General features: G+C 42.9%; 1 protein-coding gene across 1 annotated transcript in view; it reads right to left on the bottom strand.

The window, feature by feature from the left end:
• The window catches only part of LOC134357440 (dynein axonemal heavy chain 8-like), a 1,088,497-nt gene that overhangs the window by 255,618 nt on the left and 810,995 nt on the right, over nucleotides 1-21,884 (bottom strand). Inside the window, exons 58-61 of the mRNA XM_063069028.1 lie at nucleotides 16,899-17,008; nucleotides 14,115-14,278; nucleotides 10,300-10,492; nucleotides 2,923-3,045 (exon numbers count right to left, since the gene is read on the bottom strand). Of these exons, the coding sequence (XP_062925098.1) occupies nucleotides 2,923-3,045; nucleotides 10,300-10,492; nucleotides 14,115-14,278; nucleotides 16,899-17,008 (590 nt within the window). The remainder of the gene's footprint in view (nucleotides 1-2,922; nucleotides 3,046-10,299; nucleotides 10,493-14,114; nucleotides 14,279-16,898; nucleotides 17,009-21,884) is intronic.

The raw sequence follows: 21,884 nt of genomic DNA, 5'->3' as shown, positions 1-21,884 counted from the left end.
AACTTAATCACATTGTTCCTCTACGCAGATGACCAAAACTTCACACAATATTCCAAGTGTGGTTTTACCAACATCTTGTACATCTGGAACAGGATGTCCCAGCTCTTGAACTTGATACCCTAACCACTGAAGGCAGCCACCCTGCCGACCTATGTTGCTACTTTCATCCAAATCATAGATGATAAAGATCAGTGGGCCCAGCTCTGATCCCTATGACATACCACTGGTCAGAGGCCACCAATCTGAAAGAACAATCTTCCATTACCATCCTCTGACTCCTTTCACCAAGCTAATTTCGGGTCCAGGTGGCCGGTTTATCTTAGGTCTCAAGTGTGCTCATCCTCTAGGCCAGCCCACCATGCTGGACCTTGTCAAAAGCCTTGATAAATTTCATGTTAACAACTACTAATACTCAATTTACTGTCCAGCTCTTGTCAATCCTCTTCAAAAAACTCATTCAAATTCATGAGACACAATGTCCCATGCATAAATCCACACTAATTATCCATAATCTAACCCCGCTTTTCCAAATGTAAATAAATCCTGTCTCTCAGAATCTCCTCCAGTTACTTTCCAACCATTGATGTTAGGACCATAGGTCTGTGTTTCTGAAGTTAGCTTGCTTTATTTTTAACATAGAGATCAGTAGGTGCTTGGAATATACTGCCAGAAGAGGCAGAGGTAGATATGATAGCAATGTTTAAGTAGTTAGACAAGCACAGAAACAGGCAGGGAATAAAGGAATACAATCCATTTGTAGACAAATGGGTTTAGTTGAACGGGTAGGGGTGGTGGGCTGAAGGCACTGTTACTGTGCTGAACTGTTCGATGGTCTATCAACTGTTCGTCTTTCTGAAGATACTGCCTAACCTAAGTATTTACAGCATTTACTATTTTTACCTACTCTGCTATTATTGTTAAATCTTGAGACCAAATGTAGTCCAATGACGAGTGAAGAAAGACATGCTTGGATTAACACTAGTTCATCTAAAGCTGAGAAACCAACCTTATTAAGCTGCAAATAAAAAAAAAGGCTTTTCTACACTCAAGATGTAATTACATTCCACTTTCCTGAATATGTGAAGCTCCAAAAGGAAGCTCAACACCAGACATCCCAACCACCGCACTGACTGTCGACTCCTTCCAACATCAGAGCATAGCTGGAGTACAAGTATATTACCTCCAGCAAAACACATTGCAGGAAATTGATAAGACTTCTTTAGCAATGCTCCCCATGCTCATTCCCTCTCAGGGACAGATGGTACATAGGAACACTACCAGATGCCAGTTCCCTCCAAGTCTTACCTCATTCTGATTTGGAGGTTTGTTAATATAACTTCGTTTGTGGGTATAAATTCTGAAGTTTCCTATCATCACCATGATCACTTCAGCAGTTCTAAAATATTGCTCATTAACACTATCTCAAGGACAAGTAAATCTAAATAATAAATATTCACTTTGCCTCTTTTGGATTTCTTTTAGTACCTGTCCTTGCTCAACTACCATCACATCTTTTAATCAAATATCCAAATTTACTTCAGTTAACTACAGTATCTGCTGTTGGTTTTGTTCAAATTTTCAAAAGGAGATGCAGATTCGGGGCCTGTCCACCTAAACTGAGAGCGAGCTTTGATCGATCCAGGTGCCAGGTTGACTTGGAAAGGTTGGGTATGGCCCAAAACATGGTGGTGGGGTCCAGCCCCAGAATGTATCGATGTGACAGGGCCCAGATCCTAGAGTGAGAAACGACCCGATGTCTGGACCACTTAAACGCCAGGCCAGATGGATTGAAAAGGCAGGGGGCCAGGGCCAGAGACTAGGGTCAGGCTGGTTCTGCTTGTTTCTCCGCAACTTTTACTCCACTCTTCGCTGCATTGAGGCTGAGGTTTTGGGCCTGCTCCTGCTGTTCTGGGCTTCATGTCTGCAGGCTCCTCGATGCTTACCCCGCTATGTGCTATAATGAGGCTGAGATGGTGGGTCTGCTCCAGGCTTCGTGTCAGAGGAGAATAGCTAGACTGGTTCAAGCTGACAGGAAGGCAACAGTAACTCAAATAACCATGCGTTACAGCAGTAGCGTTCAGAAGAATGTCTCTAAATACACATGTCAAACCTTGAAGTGGATGGGCTACAGCAGCAGAAGACCAAGAACACACACTCAGTAACCACTTTATTAGGTACTGTATCTTCACAAATTGCAGTACCACGTTGCTGATAGAATGGTGGAGAGTTTAGCAGAAAGCATAATTTAGACCTCCTCACTAGATAATGGCTGGCTTGGGTATTTTTGTTACTATTTAATGCAAATATGAAACACACTTCTGTTTTCCAAAAAATTATGTATAGTTCAGTGGCAAGGCATTAACTGATGGTGCAAATTGGAAAAAAAAGTAAAATCACAAGGAAGCTAACTGAGAGATAGAACATTACTTTACACCAATATACCTTGAAACAAATGACTAGAAGTGAATACCCACCCACTGCAAATCCAAAAGATTGTCATCTAAATTTTTACATCATTGAAATCTGGATGAAATCTGTATTTCATATTACCTTTATAGTGACTTGTAGCTCTTATAATTGTAAATGGAAAAGCTTAATATCCGAGATGTTGATAACATTTGTGATATTAGGGAAACATGTAGAGAAAATCATTTCACTAAAAGATTAATGTGGTGACAACAAATATCTTGAGAAGTTTGGATGATAATGATATAGAAAGGGTACCACTGGGAAAGAGGATGTGTGAGGAACAGTGCAACAACTGGGGATCAAAGGCTGAATAGATCTTAATTAATTTTGTAATGCCTCAAAACCCAAAATTCTGAAACACAAGCATTTATGAAGCTTTATTTTCCCACAGAAGTTCTAATTTTATTATTTATTTTTATTTAAGCATAGCTCGATAGAATTTTAAAATCTCACTTTCATCAGGTGTGTCATTGCATCTTTAAAGAAGACTAGATCAAAATATCCTGATCGAACACCTTCATTATGTTGTGCCTGATAAAACTTCAATTTTTCAGTCAGGAATTCATAGCTTGGTACCTGGAATATATTCATTTATAATCATTAGAATATCATTAAGGAAACAACACAAGGCTAATGATAGACAAAAAGGCATGAAGCCAGTGTAAATCACAAACACGAGTAAGTTTGCAGATGCTGAAAATTCAAAGCAACACACACAAAATGCTGAAGGAACTCAGCAGGTAAGACAGCATCTATGAAAAAAGAGTAAACAGTTGATATTTCAGGCCAAGACTCTTCTTCAGTCCAGGACTGAAGAAGGGTCTTGGCTAGAAACGTTGCATGAGGCCAATGTAGTTTACCCTCTTACCCTCTTAAGCAGCCTATTGATAATAAAACTAGAGATAAAGAATTTTAAGAAAGACAAGGGTCTTGCTCTAAGTAAGAACTGAAATTTGATTGTAAACAAGGTTGAACAGCTGAAATCTGATTGGATGAGGACTAATCAATCAGGGGGGGAAGGATGACGGGGGTATAAATACCAGCAGACTAGACATTCCCTGGTATCATCCCTGATGAAGATGGCAAAGCTTGTCATCAAAATGTTGGTTAAAATTAATACCTGTACCTGAGAAGTCAGAGAAGAGTTTATTTGTATTGAAATATACAGTAGTTTGAAGCCAAATTGTGGGTGGCCATGGTCTCCTTGTTATGGCGCTACACCACATTTAAAAAGTTGTAAACAATTTCTACCTTATTGTCTTTTGACGATCATTTTCCCATGCCTACATGTTCACATTTTTTTGTCTTCAACTCACTGAATTGCAATCAGGAGCCAGCACTTACATAAAACCTTTTTACTTTCATTGTCCAAGATTTCCTGAAGTACAGTTTCCTCTTGAATGAAAGAGTGAATAGGCATTAAACCCAAAGCCTCTGATCTTTCTACTGTAGCTTTGTGGTAAACTGAATAAACCATGAACAAAGTTACATGGTTTAGACGCATTTCTGGAGATTAAATATGAAGCAAAAAGGCAACTTAAATTTAGATATATTTCTAGAAAATGGATCAAGGAATTTAATTAAAGACACGTTAGAACCAAGGGTTACTAAGAAAATATGCAGATTGACAAGGATATAGACTGTATGAAGGCAGATGGATTAGTTTAATCTGGTGTCATAGTTGGCACAGACATTGTGGACTAAAGGGCCTATTTCTGTGCTGTACAGTTCTATTTTTAATGTTCTATGTAAAACAACAAAAAGGTGAGAATTCAGGGTCAGCATGCTTACATAAAGATGAAAAGAATGGCCAATTAATGCAAGAAACCATAGATTTCATAGGTCTTGAAATTCACCAGGATGTTGTCTAAGATAGTCCAGTTCAGTTTTGAGGACAGACTGGAGAAGGTGTGTCTGTTCTCTCTGGAGCAGAGGAGATTAAGGGGGACCATGACTAAGAGAAATAAAATTATGAGGAGTACAGATAGGAAATATTTCAGGAGAACATCCTGCAATTCAGAGGAAGATAAAACTAGGTGATATAAATATAAGGCAAGGGGGAAGAGACTTAGGGGCATCTTCTTCACTCAGAGAGTAGTAAGTATCTGGAATACAATGACTGAGAGAGTGGTTGTAATTGAGTCACTGACAGCACTTCAGAAATGCCTAGATGACTACTAGAATCTCTTAAGAGTCACGGAACAAAACAGCACTTTAAGTATTTCTATAAGGTTGCTTCTCATTCTTCTGTGTTTCAAGAAATAAAGATGTAGCCTTGCCAACTTCCCCCTATAACTCAGCCCTTCTAATCATGGCAACATCTTTGTAAATTTTCTCTGTATTTTTTTCCTGTTTAACCATGTCTTTTTATAATAGAGAGGACTGTATACAGAACTTCAACAGTAGACTAACCAAAGCCTAACAAATGCTATATAATGTCCCAATTCCTATACATAGTACCCAGAATGATGAATGCCAGCATGCCAAATGCATTTTTCACCACCTGTCTACCTGTAATGCCATTTTCAACAAACTATGCACTTGTACTACTGGCGCCTCTGTTCCATTTCACTCTCAAGTTTGCTACCATGTACAGTATGTTGTATGCTGTTTTGAGTTTCCAAAATGCATCATATCACAAGTACCTGCAATGAAATGCATTTGCAGTTCTTTGGCCCACTTCCTTAATTGATCATCCTGTAATCTACAATAACCTTCTTCACTATTAGCATCTCCTAACTTTGTGTCATCTGCAAATTTACTGACTAAATCGCGTGTATTTGCATGGAAGTCATTTATATAAACAATGAATAATAAGCGTTACAAAACCAACCCCTGAGACACTGGTGTCCATTTTGAGAAACAACCTCCAACTACCACCCTCTGCTTTCTACCTCCGATCCAATTTTGAATCCATGGGACCTAACCTTCCAGACTAGCATACCATGTGGGCTAGTCCAAAGGCCTTGCTAAATTCCAAATAGACAACATCCACTGTGCTACACTCAACTACAGTTCTGGTTATCCCTACAAAAAAATTGACTTTCCATATAGAAAACCATGCTAAACCCCCCCAATCAGCTTCTACCAATCCAAATGCTGCTAAATTCTGCCAAACTTACCAACCACTGATGTCAGGCTGTAGTTCCCCGACTTGTTCTTGCTACCCTACTTTAAGAATGGAACGAAATCAGCCAACTTCCAGTCTTTGGGAATGTCAATGGTGGCTAGCAATGAAGCAAATATTTCTGTAAGGGCCTCAGCTGTTTCCTCTCTAGCCTTCCTCAAAGTTTGAGGATGTACTCTGTCAGGCCCTGGGGATTTATCAACCTTAATACCTTGTAAGGCTGCAAATATCTCCTCCCTGGTAATATAAGTGTTCTCTAGGACACCTCTGCTGGTTTCTCTTATCTCTTGAGCAACCATGATTTTGAAATGTTCATTAAAAATCTTACTCATCTCTTGTGGCTCAAGGCACAGGCAGCCCTGCTGATCTCTAAAAGGGCCCATTCTATCCCTAGTGCCCTTTTGCTCTTAATATAGCTATAAAACCTCTTTAGATTTTCCATAACCTTTGCTGCCAGATTCATTTCATACTCTCTCTATGTCCTCCTGATTTTCCTCTTATGTATATTCTTAATCATTTTATTGTCATCAAGGGACTCACTTGTTCCCAACCTTCTAAACTCAAGGTTTGCTTCCTTGTTTTTCCTGACCAGAGCCTCAATATCTCTTGTTAGCAATGGTTCTCTAAATTTGCCAGGTTTACACTTTACCCTAACAGGTATATGCTGCCCCAGGACTCTTAATATTGCACTCCTAAAAGCCTTCCACATTTCATTTGTTCCTTTCCCTTCAAACAGGCTCACCCAATCGACCTCTGCTAGATCCTGCCTAATTCCCCAAAATTAGCTCTGATTAAGCTGCTTACCTGCCCCTTCCTTTTTCATGACTATCTTAAAACAAATTGAATTATGGTTACTAGAGCCAAGGTCCTCTATGACTGTCACTTCAATTACTTGCCCTGCCTCATTCCCTATGAGAAGGTCCAGTATTGCTCCCTCCCGAGTGGGGTCCTCTTAAGCACAGAAATCTTTTTAATCAAGTATTAATACAGAAGGGTTTCCAAATGTTAATGTGGACAGACTGGACTGAATGGCCTGCTTCCATGCTATATGATTGTGGCCCTTCAAGAGCATCAAAGTGTTGAGATTAGGGGAAATGGCTACTTGAAAAAGTAATTAGAAAAGCAAAAAGGGGGCCAAAAATAGTAAAAGTCAATTAAATTTAAGAAAACCTCTAATCAATTTCTAAGTATATTTAGGACAAGCTGATGACCTGGGAAGGAGGAGAGCTCATTAGGACCAAATTGCCAACTTGTGCTTGGAGCCAGAGGCTGCAGGTGAGGTTTTAAATGAATAATCTGTGTGTAAGAACCAGAGGTCACAAATGAAATATTTTATCTGTAGTCACTAAGAATGACATTGTAGGGATAATTCAATGGAGGGGAACTAATTTCCAAAGCAAAACTTGCTATTACAAATGAGAAGGTGTTGGATGTCTTAGCAACACACACAAAATATGGGAGGAACCCAGCAGGTCAGGTAGCATCTATGGAAAAAGTACAGTCAACATTTTGGGCCAAGTCCCTTCGGCAGGACTGAAGAAAAAAAGATTTAAAAGGTGGGTGAGGGGAGAGAGAAACACAAGGTGATGGGTGAAATCAGGAGGGGAAGGGATGAAGTAAATAGTTGTGAAGTTGATTGGTGAAAGAGATACAGTGCTGGAGAAGGGGGAATCTGATAGGAGAAAACAGAAGACCATGGAATAAGTGGGGGCAGGTGATGGGGAGGCAAGGAGATAAGGTGAGAGAGAGAGAGAAGGGGATAGGGAATGGTGAAGGGGGGCATTACTGGAAGTTTGAGAAATCAATATTCATGCCATCAGGTTGGAGGCTACCCAGATGGAATATAAGGTGTTCTCCCTGCAACCTGAGTGTGGCCTCAGTGCAACAGTAGAGACGACCATGGATTGATATATCGGAATGGGAATGGGAAGTGGAATTAAAATGGGTGGTCTCTGGGAGATCCCGCTTCTTCTGGTGGATGCAGCGTAGGTGCTCAGTAAAACAGTCTTCAAATCTATGTCGGGTCTCACTGATATACAGGCGGCCACATGGGCAGTACTGGATACAGTATATGACCCCAACAGACAGGGAAGCTATGAAACACTAAGTAGTGAAGCAATATGCAGATTTGATCAATATGCTACAGGTATTTAACACCCTGGGAAAGGTTTCACTGCTAACGTAATGGTCTTTCCATAGAAACAGTGTTTGGGTCATGGTTTGAGATTACAGGTACTTTGGAATGTGATTTGTCCAATGAAGGGAGTGTGTCTTTGGTTGGCAGGAGATGAAGGTAGAAGACACTGGAGAGAAGAGGTCGTAGGACTCGACCCAGAGGGGGGCCATGATCCGATGAAAGCCGGGGAGATCAGCGAAGTGGAAACGGTGAGCTCCACCTTGTGCACAGTAGACTGTTTCATTAAAATGGGCCCTTTTCTTTTTTGGTGAACGCAGCAGGCCAGGCAGCATCTCTAGGAAGAGGTACAGTTGACATTTCGGGCCGAGACCCTTCGTCAGGACTAACTGAAAGAAGAGCTAGTAAGAGATTTGAAAGTGGGAGGGGGAGGGATAGAGCCAAGAGCCGCATGGTTGATTGGCAAAAGGGATATGAGAGGATCATGGGACAGGAGGCCTAGGGAGAAATAAAAGGGGGAGGGGGGGAACCCAGAGGATGGGCAAGGGGTATAGTGAGAGGGACAGAGGGAGAAAAAGGAGAGAGAGAGAGAGAAAGACTGTGTGTATATAAATAAATAACGGATGGGGTACGAGGGGGAGTTGGGGCATTAGCAGAAGTTTGAGAAGTCAATGTTCATGCCATCAGGTTGGAGGCTACCCAGACGGAATATAAGGTATTGTTCCTCCAACCTGAGTGTGGCTTCAACTTCACAGCAGAGGAGGCCGTGGATAGACATATCAGAATGGGAATGGGATGTGGAATTAAAATGTGTGGCCACTGGGAGATCCTGCTTTCTCTGGCGGACAGAGCGTAGGTGATCAGCGAAACGATCTTCCAGTCTGCATCGGGTCTCACCAATATATAGAAGGCCACATCGGGAGCACCGGACGCAGTGTATCACCCCAGCCGACTCACAGGTGAAGTGTCGCCTCACCTGGAAGGACTGTCTGGGGCCCTGAATGGTGGTGAGGGAGGAAGTGTAGGGGCAAGTGTAGCACTTGTTCTGCTTACAAGGATAAGTGCCAGGAGGGAGATCGGTGGGGAGGGATGGGGGGGGGGGAACGAATGGATAAGGGAGTTGCGTAGGGAGTGATCCCTGTGGAAAGCAGAGAGAGGGGGAAGGGAAAGATGTGCTTCGTGGTGGGATCCCGTTGAAGGTGGCATAAGTTTTGGAGGATTATATGTTGGACCCGGAGGCTGGTGGGGTGAGGACAAGGAGAACCCTATTCCTAGTGGGGTGGCAAGAGGATGGAGTGAGAGCAAATGTGCGTGAAATAGGGGAGATGTGTTTGAGAGCAGAGTTGATGGTGGAGGAAGGGAAGCCCCTTTCTTTAAAAAAGGAGGACATCTCCCTCGTCCTGGAATGGAAAGCCTCATCCTGAGAGCAGATGCGGCGGAGACAGAGGAATTGCGAGAAGGGGATGGCATTTTTGCAAGAGACAGTGTGAGTAAAGGAATAGTCCAGGTAGCTGTGAGAGTCAGTAGGCTTATAGTAGACATCAGTAGATAAGCTGTCTCCAGAGACAGAGACAGAAAGACCTAGAAAGGGGAGGGATGTGTTGGAAATGGACCAGGTAAACTTGAGGGCAGGGTGAAAGTTGGAGGCAAAGTTAATGAAGTCAACGAGCTCAGCATGCGTGCAGGAAGCAGTGCCAATGCAGTTGTCAGTGTAGCGAAGGAAAAGTGGGGGACAGATACCAGAATAAGTTTGGAACATAGATTGTTCTACAAAGCCAACAAAAAGGCAGGCATAGCTAGGACCCATACGGGTGCCCATGGCTACACCTTTAGTTTGGAGGAAGTGGGAGGAGCCAAAGGAGAAATTATTAACACTAAGGACTAATTCTGCTCGACAGAGCAGAGTGGTGGTAGAGGGGAACTGGTTAGGTCTGGAATCCAAAAAGAAGCGGAGAGCTTTGAGACCTTCCTGATGGGGGATGGAAGTATATAGGGACTGGACATCCATGGTTCAATGGCATGAACATTGACTTCTCAAACTTCCGCTAATGCCCCACCTCCCCCTTATACCCCATCTGTTATTTATTTATATACACACGTTCTTTTTCTCTCTCTCCTTTTCTCCCTCTGTCCCTCTCACTATACCCCTTGCCCATCCTCTGGGCTTTTTCCCCTCTCCCCCTTTTCTTTCTCCCTGGGCCTCCTGTCCCATGATCCTCTCATATCCCTTTTGCCAATCAACCGTGCAGCTCTTGGCTCCATCCCTTCCCCTCCTGTCTTCTCCTATCATTTTGGATCTCCCCCTCCCCCTCCCACTTTCAAATCTCTTACTAGCTCTTCTTTCAGTTAGTCCTGACGAAGGGTTTCAGCACAAGATGTCGACTGTACCTCTTCCCAGAGATGCTGCCTGGCTTGCTGCGTTCACCAGCAACTTTTATGTGTGCTGCTTGAAATTCCAGCATCTGCAGATTTCCTCGTGAATAAGTTCTTGATGGCTGGCGTGGACACAGTGGGACAACGGACTTAAGTCCAAACTTATTTTTATAAACAGAATTAATAACTTGCATACCATTTCATAGACTTTTGGAATGACAAATACATAATCTTCAGGTTCTTCACCAGTTGGCTCTGGCATTTCACGAAGAAAGTCGACAAAGTATGGCTCTTCAGAAAGCTTTACAGATGATTCTTTTCCAATATTTTTTTCAATTGTACGTGTCACTGCATCTTCAAACCATTTTTTATCTTCTTCAGTTACAAATCTAGTAATACAAATGTTAATCAGAATGAATTTCACTATTATGAACAGCTCCACTGTTTAGAATACTAATAAAATGTTTCTATCTTTAACGGTACATAACTTGTATAAATGTGATATGAAAATAGTCTGATCACAAACAAGAGAATATCTGCAGAAACTGGAAATCCAAGCAACATACACAAAATGCTGGAGGAACTCAAAAGGCCAGGTAGCATCTATGGAAAAGAGTAAATAGTCAATGTTTTGGGCCAAGGCTCTTTTGGGCTGAGTCCTGATGAAGGATATTGGTCTGAAACATCAACTGTTTACTTTTTTCCATAGATGCTGCCTGGCCTGCTGAGTTCCTCCAACATCTTGTGTGTGTTGCATGCAAATAGTCTGATCAATTTATTGCAATCATTTGGATTCAGTAAGAATCCCACTAGACTGCAGTGATTGAAGGGCCAGCACCTGGGAAATCAACATCAGAAAATGTAATTGCCAGTCTGCTCCTTAAAAGCTTTGAGCATGATGCTGGAAATGAAGCTCTTTTTTACAGAAAGAAGTGTGTGTAGTTACTAAGATAGGCAAATGAGCCATTGTCTTGAATGATGTAAACTAGCCCACTAATCTGATGCAACAACAAATTTATGCTGATCAAATACTTTTATAAACTATGGTAGTGTTTGTATAGAGAGCAGTAAAGAATAGGCTAGAAACTGAGTAAATTTAAATAAGAATATAATGAAGAAGGAATAAGAATCTTAGATCAATAAAACCTTATTGACACTCAACCTATTATTTCTGTGATAACCTTTTAGAAAAAGCTGACTACTTTTTGGCACACAGTTCAGTGTTTCCCCCATAAACATGTTACTTGTTCTCAGGAATATGCTCAATTACCATTTGACAACTGATAAGTTGAATTTCATGGAGTCTTACAGCAGTACAGTACAGCACATAAACAGGCCCTTTGGTCCATCTAGTCTGTGCCAAACTGTTATTCTTTCTAGTCCCATCGGCTCACAGCTGGACCGTAGTCCTCCATAGCCCTCCCATCCATGCACTTATCCCGACTTTTCTTAAAAAGTTGCAATCAAAACTGCATCCACCATTTCCATTGCAGCTTATTCCATGCTTGCACCACTCTCTGATTGTTGTTGTTCCTCTCCGAACTTGTGGTGCATTGGGTGGCAACCTTGCCATTTCTTTAGCATTTGTCTGGTGCTAGCTTGACGCTCAACCCTGCATGGATAGAAAGCACGCAAGGAGCCAGCTGGATTCAAACCCGGAGTCCGGTGTGGATGCCAGTACTGTACACCACTGAATGAAGAGGTTTCCCCTCAGGTTCCCCTTAAATATTTCACATTTTACTCTCATCCTATGACCTGTAGTTCTAATCTCACTCAACCTCAGTGGAAAAAAGCCTTATTGTATTTACCTTATCTTTACCCCTCATAATTTTGTATAGGTTTATCAAATTTCCCCTTATTCTCCAATGCTGTAGGGAATAAAGTCCTAACCTATTCAACCTTTCCCTATAATTGGGATCCTCAAATCCTGTAGCATCCTTGTAAATTTTCTCTGTACTCTTTCAATCTTATTGAAATCCTTCCTGAAAGTAGATGAGCAAAACTGCACACAATACTTCAAATTTGGCCTCACTAACATCTCAACTCCTATAATCAATACTCTGATTTATGAAGGCCAATGTGAGAAAACCTCTGTTTACAACATTATCCACCTGTGATCCCACTTTCAAGAAATTATGAATCTCTATTCCCAGATCCGTCTGTTGTACATTTCTCCTCATTGCCCTACCATTCACTGTGTACGTCCTACCCTGGTTTGTCCTCCAAAGTGCAACAGCTCACATTTGTCAACATCAAATTCCATCTGCCATTTTTCAGCCCATTTTTCCAGTTAGTCCAGATTCCACAGCTAGCTTTGATAGCTTCCTTCACTGTCCACCACAGCCCCAATCTTAGTGTCATCTGCAGATTTGCTGATGCAGTTTACCACTTCATCAACCAAATGATCATACATTGCAAACAAAATAAGGTTGTTATGGTAGGTGATTTTTAACTTTCCACATATTGATTGGGACTCCCATACTGTAAAAAAAATTAGATGGGGTAGTTTGTCAAATGTGTTCAGGGATGTTTCCTTAATGATTATATAGAGGTCCCAACTAGAGAGAGCATGATACTCAATCTCCTGTATCCAGTCCTCCATTCAAGGGAGTGGTGTAAGTAGAGTTGTAGACAGTATTTAAATAGTGTCTAGATGAGCACATGAACTACTGAGACATAGAAAATTATGGGCCTCCTCTTCAAAAAAAAACAAAATCAATCCTATTTGTGAGATTGGATTTGTCATGCACAAAACCATGCTGACATTTCTAATCGGTCTTTGCCTTTTAAATAAATACAGATAAATATATGGATGGCATCGTAGCATAGCAGTTAGCACAACAGAGAGTACAAGATATTCAGGAGTACACACAAGAAGGAAATCAGGAGGGCAAAAGAAGGCAAGAGATGGATCCAACAAGGAAGGTCACGGAAAATCCCAAGAGATGCTTCATGGTATCTTAATCAGCTAGATGGTTGAGGAACTGCAAACGGTATTCAATCCAGATATGTGTGAGGTGATGCATCTTTGGAAGTCAAACCAAGATGGGATTTCTGCAATAAATGGTTGAGCCCGAGGAAGTGTTGTAGGACAGAAGGATGTAGGACTGCAAGTGCAGTGTTCTCTAAAAGTGACACCACAAGTAGACAAGGTGGCGAAGAAAGTGTTTGGCATGCTGGCCTTTATCAGTCAGGGCACTGAGTATCGGAGTTGGGACAATACGTTGCTATTGTACAAGAGGCTGAGAAGCCATACTTAGAGAATTGTGTACCGTTTTGGTTACCCTAGTACTGGAAATACATCATTAAGCTAGAAAGATTTATGAGAAGATTGTCAGAATTCAAGGAATAGATTGGGCAGGGTAGGACTTTATTCAGAGACTGAAGGGAATTTATGGTATAAAATCATGAGGGTATAGACAGGGCTTTTTTCTCCCCAGGGAAAAGGGATCAAAACCAGAGGGCATAGGTTTAAAGTGAGATGGGACTATTTAAAAGGGACATTAGGGGCGACTTATTTACATGAAGGGTGGTGTATATTTGGAACAAACTGCCAGACAGGTGTGGCAGATGCAATAACAACATTTAACATACACCTGGACAGGTACATGAATACAAAAGGTTTAGAGAAATATGGGCCAAATGTAGACAAGTGGGACTAGCTTCGATGGGCATCTTGATTGGCATGGATAGCTTGCCAAAGGGACTGTTTCTGTGTTCAGTATTACTCTAGGACACCATGATAGACTATGTTTGAACAATGCCCTTTCTTAGCAATGCCTTGGTCTTCCTTTAATGAATTCTGTATCACTACTATGGTTACTGTTTTTTCAGGAAACATTATCAACCCTTTGCTCTGATCTAACACTCGCTTAAATATGGCTTATTTCTGCTCCCATTCTTAGGTTGTTAACTGTGAGTCTCCATCACATTGACTGTTGCAATTTTGTCAATAGATACTGCCCAAGAGAACTGCAACAGTGTTAATTTCTCTGTTAGCATTGTAGTTACCTGTCCGAAATTACTCTGGTGCATTCATGTTTGAACAAAGCCAGCAATGTCTCTTCATCACAACATTCCTCACATTTAATGGTTAGCATTCCCTGCCAGATGCGGGATAGGTCTCTCAGGTTAAAGATGTAATGAAATTTAGCTGGAGTAGGTAACATTTTTACCTGAGAGAGAGAAATAAACAAAACAAATCAAACTTCGAGATGAGAAAATGTCCCTCTTGGTGACATTTGAAACTATAATTTCATATTTTTAAAAAATCTTAATAAATTATTTGAGTTCAGCAGTCATTTTTCATTAAACTCCAACTAAATTATAGCATCAGATGAATGATAAGCATTATATATGACAAATAGCAGATTTATAGATTGAAATTCTTAAAAAGGAACTAACTGAATTATGGATGAAGTGGTAGTTTTTTGAGTGATAGTGCTCAGGATTTTCTTCAGCTATGCTGAACATCTCCTTTAGAAAATGTATCTTTAATTGTTATGCACAGAAGAGCACATTCTGAGCATATGAAATGTATTGAACTTAGGCATGAAGTTAGGGGTGAGGGTGCAGAGGAGATTCACCAAATGTCTGAGATGGAGTGTTCAATTTCTGGGGCAAGATGGATATGTTGGGTTTGTTTTCCATGGATAACAGAAATGAAGGATATAGGAATCTTTTCCCAATGGCACAGGCGTCTAAAAACAGAGGAAACAGTTTAAGGGTAAGAGGTTAGAGGAAATCTGGTGAAGAATTTTTTTTCCCCAGCCAGAAGGTGTTTGGAATCTGGAGAACACTACCTGATTTGTGTGTTGGAGCCAGGTAGACTCACAACATTGGAGCTGCTGGGTCAAAGTGTCAAACAAAATGTTACAATTTTCTTATCAATATGCACTTACCTTTCTTTAATAAAGGAATACAGGTCCTGAGTTTCCAGCTCCTCACCTGAAATGCAATTTAATTGTACATATTGTCTTCCTACTTGAAACCCTATTGTTAATTCAATCTGACAAACTTATTTGAATATTTCGAAGAAGCTGATGAGGACAATTTCTGTACTTTATCAAGGCTTTTGATGAGCTGGTCAAAAGAATATAATTCCATGGGAACCAAGGAAAACTTTGAAATTGAATGCAGAAATGACATAGTGGCACAGAAGTCTACGGTTGCAGATTTTTATGTGGCTTGGAAGATTATCATCAGTAGAGGTCTCCTGGGCCAGATTTAAAGTAATTGCTGAAAGGATTAGAGGTGCGAAGAGGAAAATTCGTTTCACCCAGAGGGTGCTAGGGTTCTAGAATTCACTGCCAAGAAAGATACTGGAAACAAAGTATTTAATATATATTTATACAAGCCATGGCATGCAGAATCACTGCTTAGTTCTTTTTTGAACACAGACTTTTTGTGCTTCTGAGTGTCATAATTTGATTTAATAACACTTGTTTCCACACTGACAAAACTATTTGCATTCATATATACACTTTTCTGCTTTTGCTGAAATTCTTACCTCTATACTGGTTTACCGCAAATTTTCTATCCCTTCCATTTTCCACCCATCCAAACACCACTTTTAAATGGACTGTACTGCTTTGAACTAAGGACCTTGTATTCTTATATTTTTTGACAATTGTTTTGAACAACCTGTGTATTTGCTACTATTCATCTTCGATCTGATGATCATAAAATTATGGAGACTCTATTGAACAGGAACTAATGATTCACCTGAATAAATCCTTTCTGATGTTTATGCTTCATATAAACTTTGTTTCATTCTTTTCTTGTACTTGAATAATTTCTACTTTAATTCTGAATATTTTTTCTATTACATCTGAAAACGTTCAAACACTACTAGTCTCTTTGTAAAGGCAGTTCTGTCAAGTAGCTTATTTGATTTTTTTTGGAATTATCTTATTATTGACACTTCAATTTCCGACTCTCCTACAAGTAGACATGTCTACCACATCAAACCTTTCTCAGTCTTTGAAATCTTTGTTTAAAGACTGGCAATGCGCTGAGTGTTGGAAACTAGGACTTACAGATACTCAATGCAGGGTAAAGAGTCTGTTTCTTCCTTCCTGTATAGCACTGGAAAGTAACTTATCTAAAAATTTTCTTTTACCTCTCATGAAAAAGCACTGCCTTTTCAATCTTTATTAACTGATATATCTCTTTTCATGTTTGAGCAGGAGATGAAAATAAATCTTCCAACTATACTGGCATACACCATATAGGTCTCATTTCTCATAAGCCTGGCACATTGGCTTTCACAGAAAAAGCTCCAGATATAGAGACCTAGTAAAGTCAATGGAGACTACTTTCAACACTGTTATGCAGCATGTTATTCCTTTATCTTATACGTTTATGTATAATGAATGTGTTCCTCCTGTGCAAAACTACGAAAAAAAGTTTAAAATATAATTTTAGATAAAGCATTTCAGTGTACTTAACTGTCTGTGACACCCTGAGATCATAGAAGGGACAATAAAGATATAATGTTTTCTTTTTTTCACTCTGGGATTCTTGACCTTTGATATCTTCACTTTCTGACAGTTTTAAAATGCTTTTTCAAATCTAGTCATTCAACCTAGCTTTTAGTTACTTAGCTCTTCATTCTGACGTAGTTTGGCAGACATTCCCATAATTAATTCTGTTTTTGAAATGGTTGTATTTTACAATAAAGTAATTTCAGTGTTTATTTTTCCTCTGTTAGCATTGAAACTGATGTGCCATTTTCAATTTTAGTAATATGAACAATGCAATTTTCAAGAAAACCATTTCTCACATTATCAGTACCTTTGTCCACTGCCAAAGGACCCTGCTAGAGACAACAAGTTTTGATATCAAATTACAGACTTCAGGTATGAAATGTCTGGCTGGGTGAAAATATCCATTTCCAATAATTCCTGCAAAAGATCAATAAAGAATTTATATTGTTGACATTTGCATTAATAATTATTTAAGAAATATTTCAACTGTTTGGACTATTGGGGGGGGGGGCATCAAATGAAATGCAATCCAGTGTGAAAGATAGCAGATTTGAGAGGAGAAAAACATGTCAGGGAATACAACATAAATAATAGGATATTAAATGTGCAAGAGTAGGTGATTCTTGGAATGTATGCACAAAGTTCTCCAAAGGCAGCCCAACAGCAGGTGAAATGGTCAATAAGGCAACCATATGCAGTGTATTTCTCTATATAGACACATAGTAGCTGATTGGATAATAGCAAAAGAAAATACAGTGGAGACTTGAGAGAGACTGCATATAACAAAAGCTGCTGGAGAAACTTAGCAGGTCAGGCAGCATTCATGGAGCCAAAAGATAGCTGATCCTTTGGATCAAGACCCTGCAGCAAGATTAAGAGTGCAAAAGAGCGATAGCTAATTTAAAGTGGTAAGGGAGAGGGGTGCGGCAGGAACACTGAAGGTAGAAGATACAGTAGAACAGTACAGGCTTTTTGGCTCATGATGTTGTGCCAATCTTTTAACCTATTTCAGGATCAATCCAACCTTTCCCTCCTGCATAGCCCCTCTTTTTTTCCTTTCATCCAGCTGCATATCTAAGTCTCTTACATGACCCAAATGTATCTGCTCCTACTACCAACTCTGGCAATGCATTCCATGCATTCACCACTTTAAGTAAAAACAGATACCTCTGACATCCTCCCCCCATATACTTTTCCCATCAGCTTGAAAAGCCACTTGTACTAGCTATTTCAGCTGTGGGGAAAAAGCCAGCGGCTGTGCATTCTTAATGATGCCTTATCATCTTGTATACCTTTATCAAGTCATCTCTCATCACTCCAAAAGAGAAAAACCCTAGTTTGCTTAACCTTTCTTCCCACGACAGACTCTTTAATTCAGGTAGTATCCTAGTTAGTCGCCAAGTCTCTTACCAGATCTGAAAAGGAGGTAGAAGCAATAGGTAGATTCAAGCGAGGAGGATTGTTGGGCAGATGGAAACTTATGTGGGAAGAAAGAGTGAAGATAGTGTCTGGGAGGTGATATGTGGAGAGAAAAATGGCTATATAAAGAAAATTTTATTTTACTTTCATTTATTTTCAAAAATGAATATACTGTATCTCATTAGATGATATAAGATGATGTTCCTTCACATTATCATGTGGTGTATAGTTAGATAAGTTTCTCTCAAGAAATCGAAGACCCCACATGTACATAATTTGAATTTGGGTATTAAACTTTATAAATAAATAGTTACTTAATGTTTGTTATTGATCTTAATGCAGTTATTAAGACACTGTGGCAACCCACTTTCTAGCACATACGAACCAGCTCACGAGACAGCGCTCAGGCAGAGGGCCGGCCCCAAAAAGGGCACCAGGCCATCTTCACCAGCAGGGGGAGAATCCCGCGCGTGGAAAGGGTCTGGGAATATGCATTCCCCACAGCAGTCCCGCCCAGGGAGGGCGGGAACGGGAAGGCTTTAAAGCAGGCCACGAAGTTTGAATAAATGTCTTTCATCGCAACTCCAACTCACCTACTACGTGTGGTTATTCTAGCGCTGTGTGTAGCACACCGCTACAATTGGTGACCCCAACGGCCCAAATGATATTTGGACCAGAGATGACCGATGTTGCATCTGTTCATGTAGTTTCGTTAAAACTGCCAAGCTTTTGGCCGCTGCGACTCCGTCTGTGGTTCGAACAAGCAGAAGCTCAATTCCACATTCGGCAGATAACCTCGGAGTCCACTCGTTACTACTACGTGCTGAGCTCCCTCGACCAGGAGACAGCTGCACAAGTTGAGGAGTTTATAGAGTCGCCCCCGGAGGACGGCGAATACACAGCATTCAAAGCCCTGCTCATAAGGACTTTCGGACTCTCATGGCGCGAACGAGCACGCCGCTTAATGCACCTGCATGGTTTGGGAGACAGGCCGATGTCAGCGTTAATGAACAAGATGCTGGCCCTGGCTGAAGGACACAAACCCTGCCTCATGTTTGAGCAGGCATTCCTAGAGCAACAGCCCGAGGACATATGCCTGCTGCTGTCTAACACAGATTTCAGCAACCCCCGGGAGGTGGCGGCCCGGGCAGATGCTCTGTGGAATGCCAGGAAAGAGAGAGGGGCGTCCGTTGCACAGATCACCAAGCCACGCGCCCAACAGCAGACCAGACCAGGCCCAACAGCAGAGCCTACAAAACCCAGCGACAGGAGTGAGGAGCCCAACAAACAATGGTGCTTCTATCACCGGTGGTGGGGCACAGAGGTCCGCCGCTGCAGACCACCCTGCAAATTCCCGGGAAACGCCAGGCCAGCCGCCGCTGATGGCTACGGCAGCTGGCCATTAGGACAGCCTCCTATATGTCTGGGACAAGCAGTCGGGACGCCGCTTTTTGGTCGACACCGGCAGCACAATACAAACCTATGGCACCCGCACGGTGCGGCTATAGTTCAGCTCCAGCCGGTTCACGTGGGACTTCACACTGGCCACCGTAGCCCAACCACTCCTGGGGGTGGATTTTCTACGAGCCCACAGCCTGCTGGTCGGCCTGCAAGGGAAGCGATTATTCCACGCCAAGACTTTTCAAACGTCCTCCCTGGGTGAAGCAAAGTTGCCAGCCCCACACCTGGACTCCATCACGCTGTCCGACGACGAATTCACCAGGGTCCTGGTGGATTTCCCATCAGTACTGACACTGCAGTTCACGGCAGCCATGCCCAGACACGGAGTACAGCACCTCATCCCGACCCAGGGACCACCCCTCCACGTCTGTGCTTGAAGGCTTCCCCCGGACAAGCTCCGACTGGCGAAGGAGGAGTTCAAGAAGATGGAGGAATTGGGGATCATATGACGGTCCGACAGCCCATGGGCCTCCCCCCTGCACATGGTGCCCAAGGCAACGGGGGGCTGGAAACCATGCAGTGACAACCACAGACTGAACGAGGCTACAACGCCAGACAGCTACCCTGTGTCGCACATTCAAGACTTCGCAGCAAACCTACACGGCGCAAGGATCTTTTCCAAGGTAGACCTCATCCGGGGATACTGTCAAATCCCGGTACATCCGGACGACATCCCCAAAACAGCACTCATCACTCCGTTTGGACTTTTCGAATTCCTTCGAATGCTGTTTGGTCTAACAAATGCCGCACAGACATTCCAGTGGCTAATGGACGCGGTGGGACGTGACCTAGACTTTGCATTCATCTATTTGGACGACATCCTCATAGCCAGCAGTAGTCAGCAGGAGCATCTGTCCCACCTCAGCCAGCTCTACTCCCGCCTGAGCGAATTCGGCCTTACAATCAACCCAGCCAAATGCCAGTTCAGACTTGACACCATCGACTTCCTGGGCCACAGGACTACTAAAGACGGGGCAACCCCGCTGCCCGCCAAGGTAGACGCGGTTCGCCACTTCCCCTGACCCAACACAATCAAAGGCCTGCAGGAATTCATGGGTATGGTGAATTTCTACCACCGTTTCCTCCCCTCAGCAGCCCGAACCATGCGCCCCCTGTTCACTCTGATGTCGGGTAAGGGCAAGGACATTACCTGGGGCGAAGAGGCCGCAGCCGGTTTCGTTAAAGCCAAAGAAGCCTTGGCAAACGCCGCGATGCTAGTGCACCCCAGAACGGACGTTCCTACTGCCCTCACGGTGGACACATCCAACACAGCAGTCGGTGGAGTGCTGGAACAACTCATCGAGGGTCACTGGCAACCCCTGGCGTTCTTCAGCAAACACCTACGACCACCCGAACTCAAATACAGTGCTTTTGACCAGGAGCTATTGGCACTATACCTGGCAATCCGGCATTTCAGGTACTTCTTAGAAGGTAGGCCCTTCACCACATTCACAGACCACAAACCGCTTACTTTTGCGTTCACGAAGGTGTCCGACCCCTGGTCGTCCCGCCAGCAGCGACATCTGTCCTACATCTCCGAGTACACGACGGACATCCGGCATGTCTCCGGAAAGGACAACGTCATGGTGGACGCACTATCCAGACCTACCATACAGGCCCTGTCCCAGGGGGTGGACTATGCAGCGCTGGCAGAGGCACAGCAGGCAGACGAGGAGATCCCTAGTTACAGGACTTCAGTCTCCAGTTTGCAGCTCCAAGACCTCCTCGTAGGCCCAGGTGAGAGGACCCTACTATGTAACGTAGCTACTAGCCAACCCCGCCCCGTCATCCCAGCAGCCTGGCGCCGGCGGGTTTTCAAATCCATTCACAACTTAGCGCACCCCTCCATCAGGACAACTGTCCGGCTGGTCGCCAACAGGTTCGTGTGGCATGGACTTTGTAAACAGGTCAGTGAATGGGCCAAAACGTGCATGCAGTGCCAAATGGCCAAGGTGCAGCGGCACACCAAAGCCCCACCGCAGCAGTTTGAACCCACCCGCCGGAGGTTCGACCACATTCATGTGGATATCGTGGGGCCCCTGCCAGTGTCGCGAGGAGCGCAGTACCTCCTAACTATGATAGACCGGTTCACCAGATGGCTAGAGGCAGTCCCGCTCACCGACACCACCTCCGAATCCTGCGCCCGAGCACTGATCGCAACCTGGGTAGCCCGCTGCGGGGTACCGGCCCACATTACCTCCAACAGGGGCGCCCAGCTCACCTCCAGCCTGTGGTCAGCTATGGCCAGCCTCTTAGGATTGCAGCTACACCACACAACTGCCTACCACCCACAGTCGAACGGACTAGTGGAGCGTTTCCACCGTCACCTGAAGTCGGCTCTCACGGTCCGCCTGGAAGGGCCTAACTGGGTGGACGAACTTCCCTGGGTCCTGCTCGGAATCCGCACGGTGCC

This window comes from Mobula hypostoma, chromosome 2 (assembly GCF_963921235.1).
Source record: "Mobula hypostoma chromosome 2, sMobHyp1.1, whole genome shotgun sequence".
In the NCBI taxonomy this organism is placed as follows: domain Eukaryota; kingdom Metazoa; phylum Chordata; class Chondrichthyes; order Myliobatiformes; family Myliobatidae; genus Mobula; species Mobula hypostoma.
The sequence above is the reverse complement of the archived record's forward strand: the minus strand, read 5'-3'. Positions and strand labels throughout refer to the sequence as shown.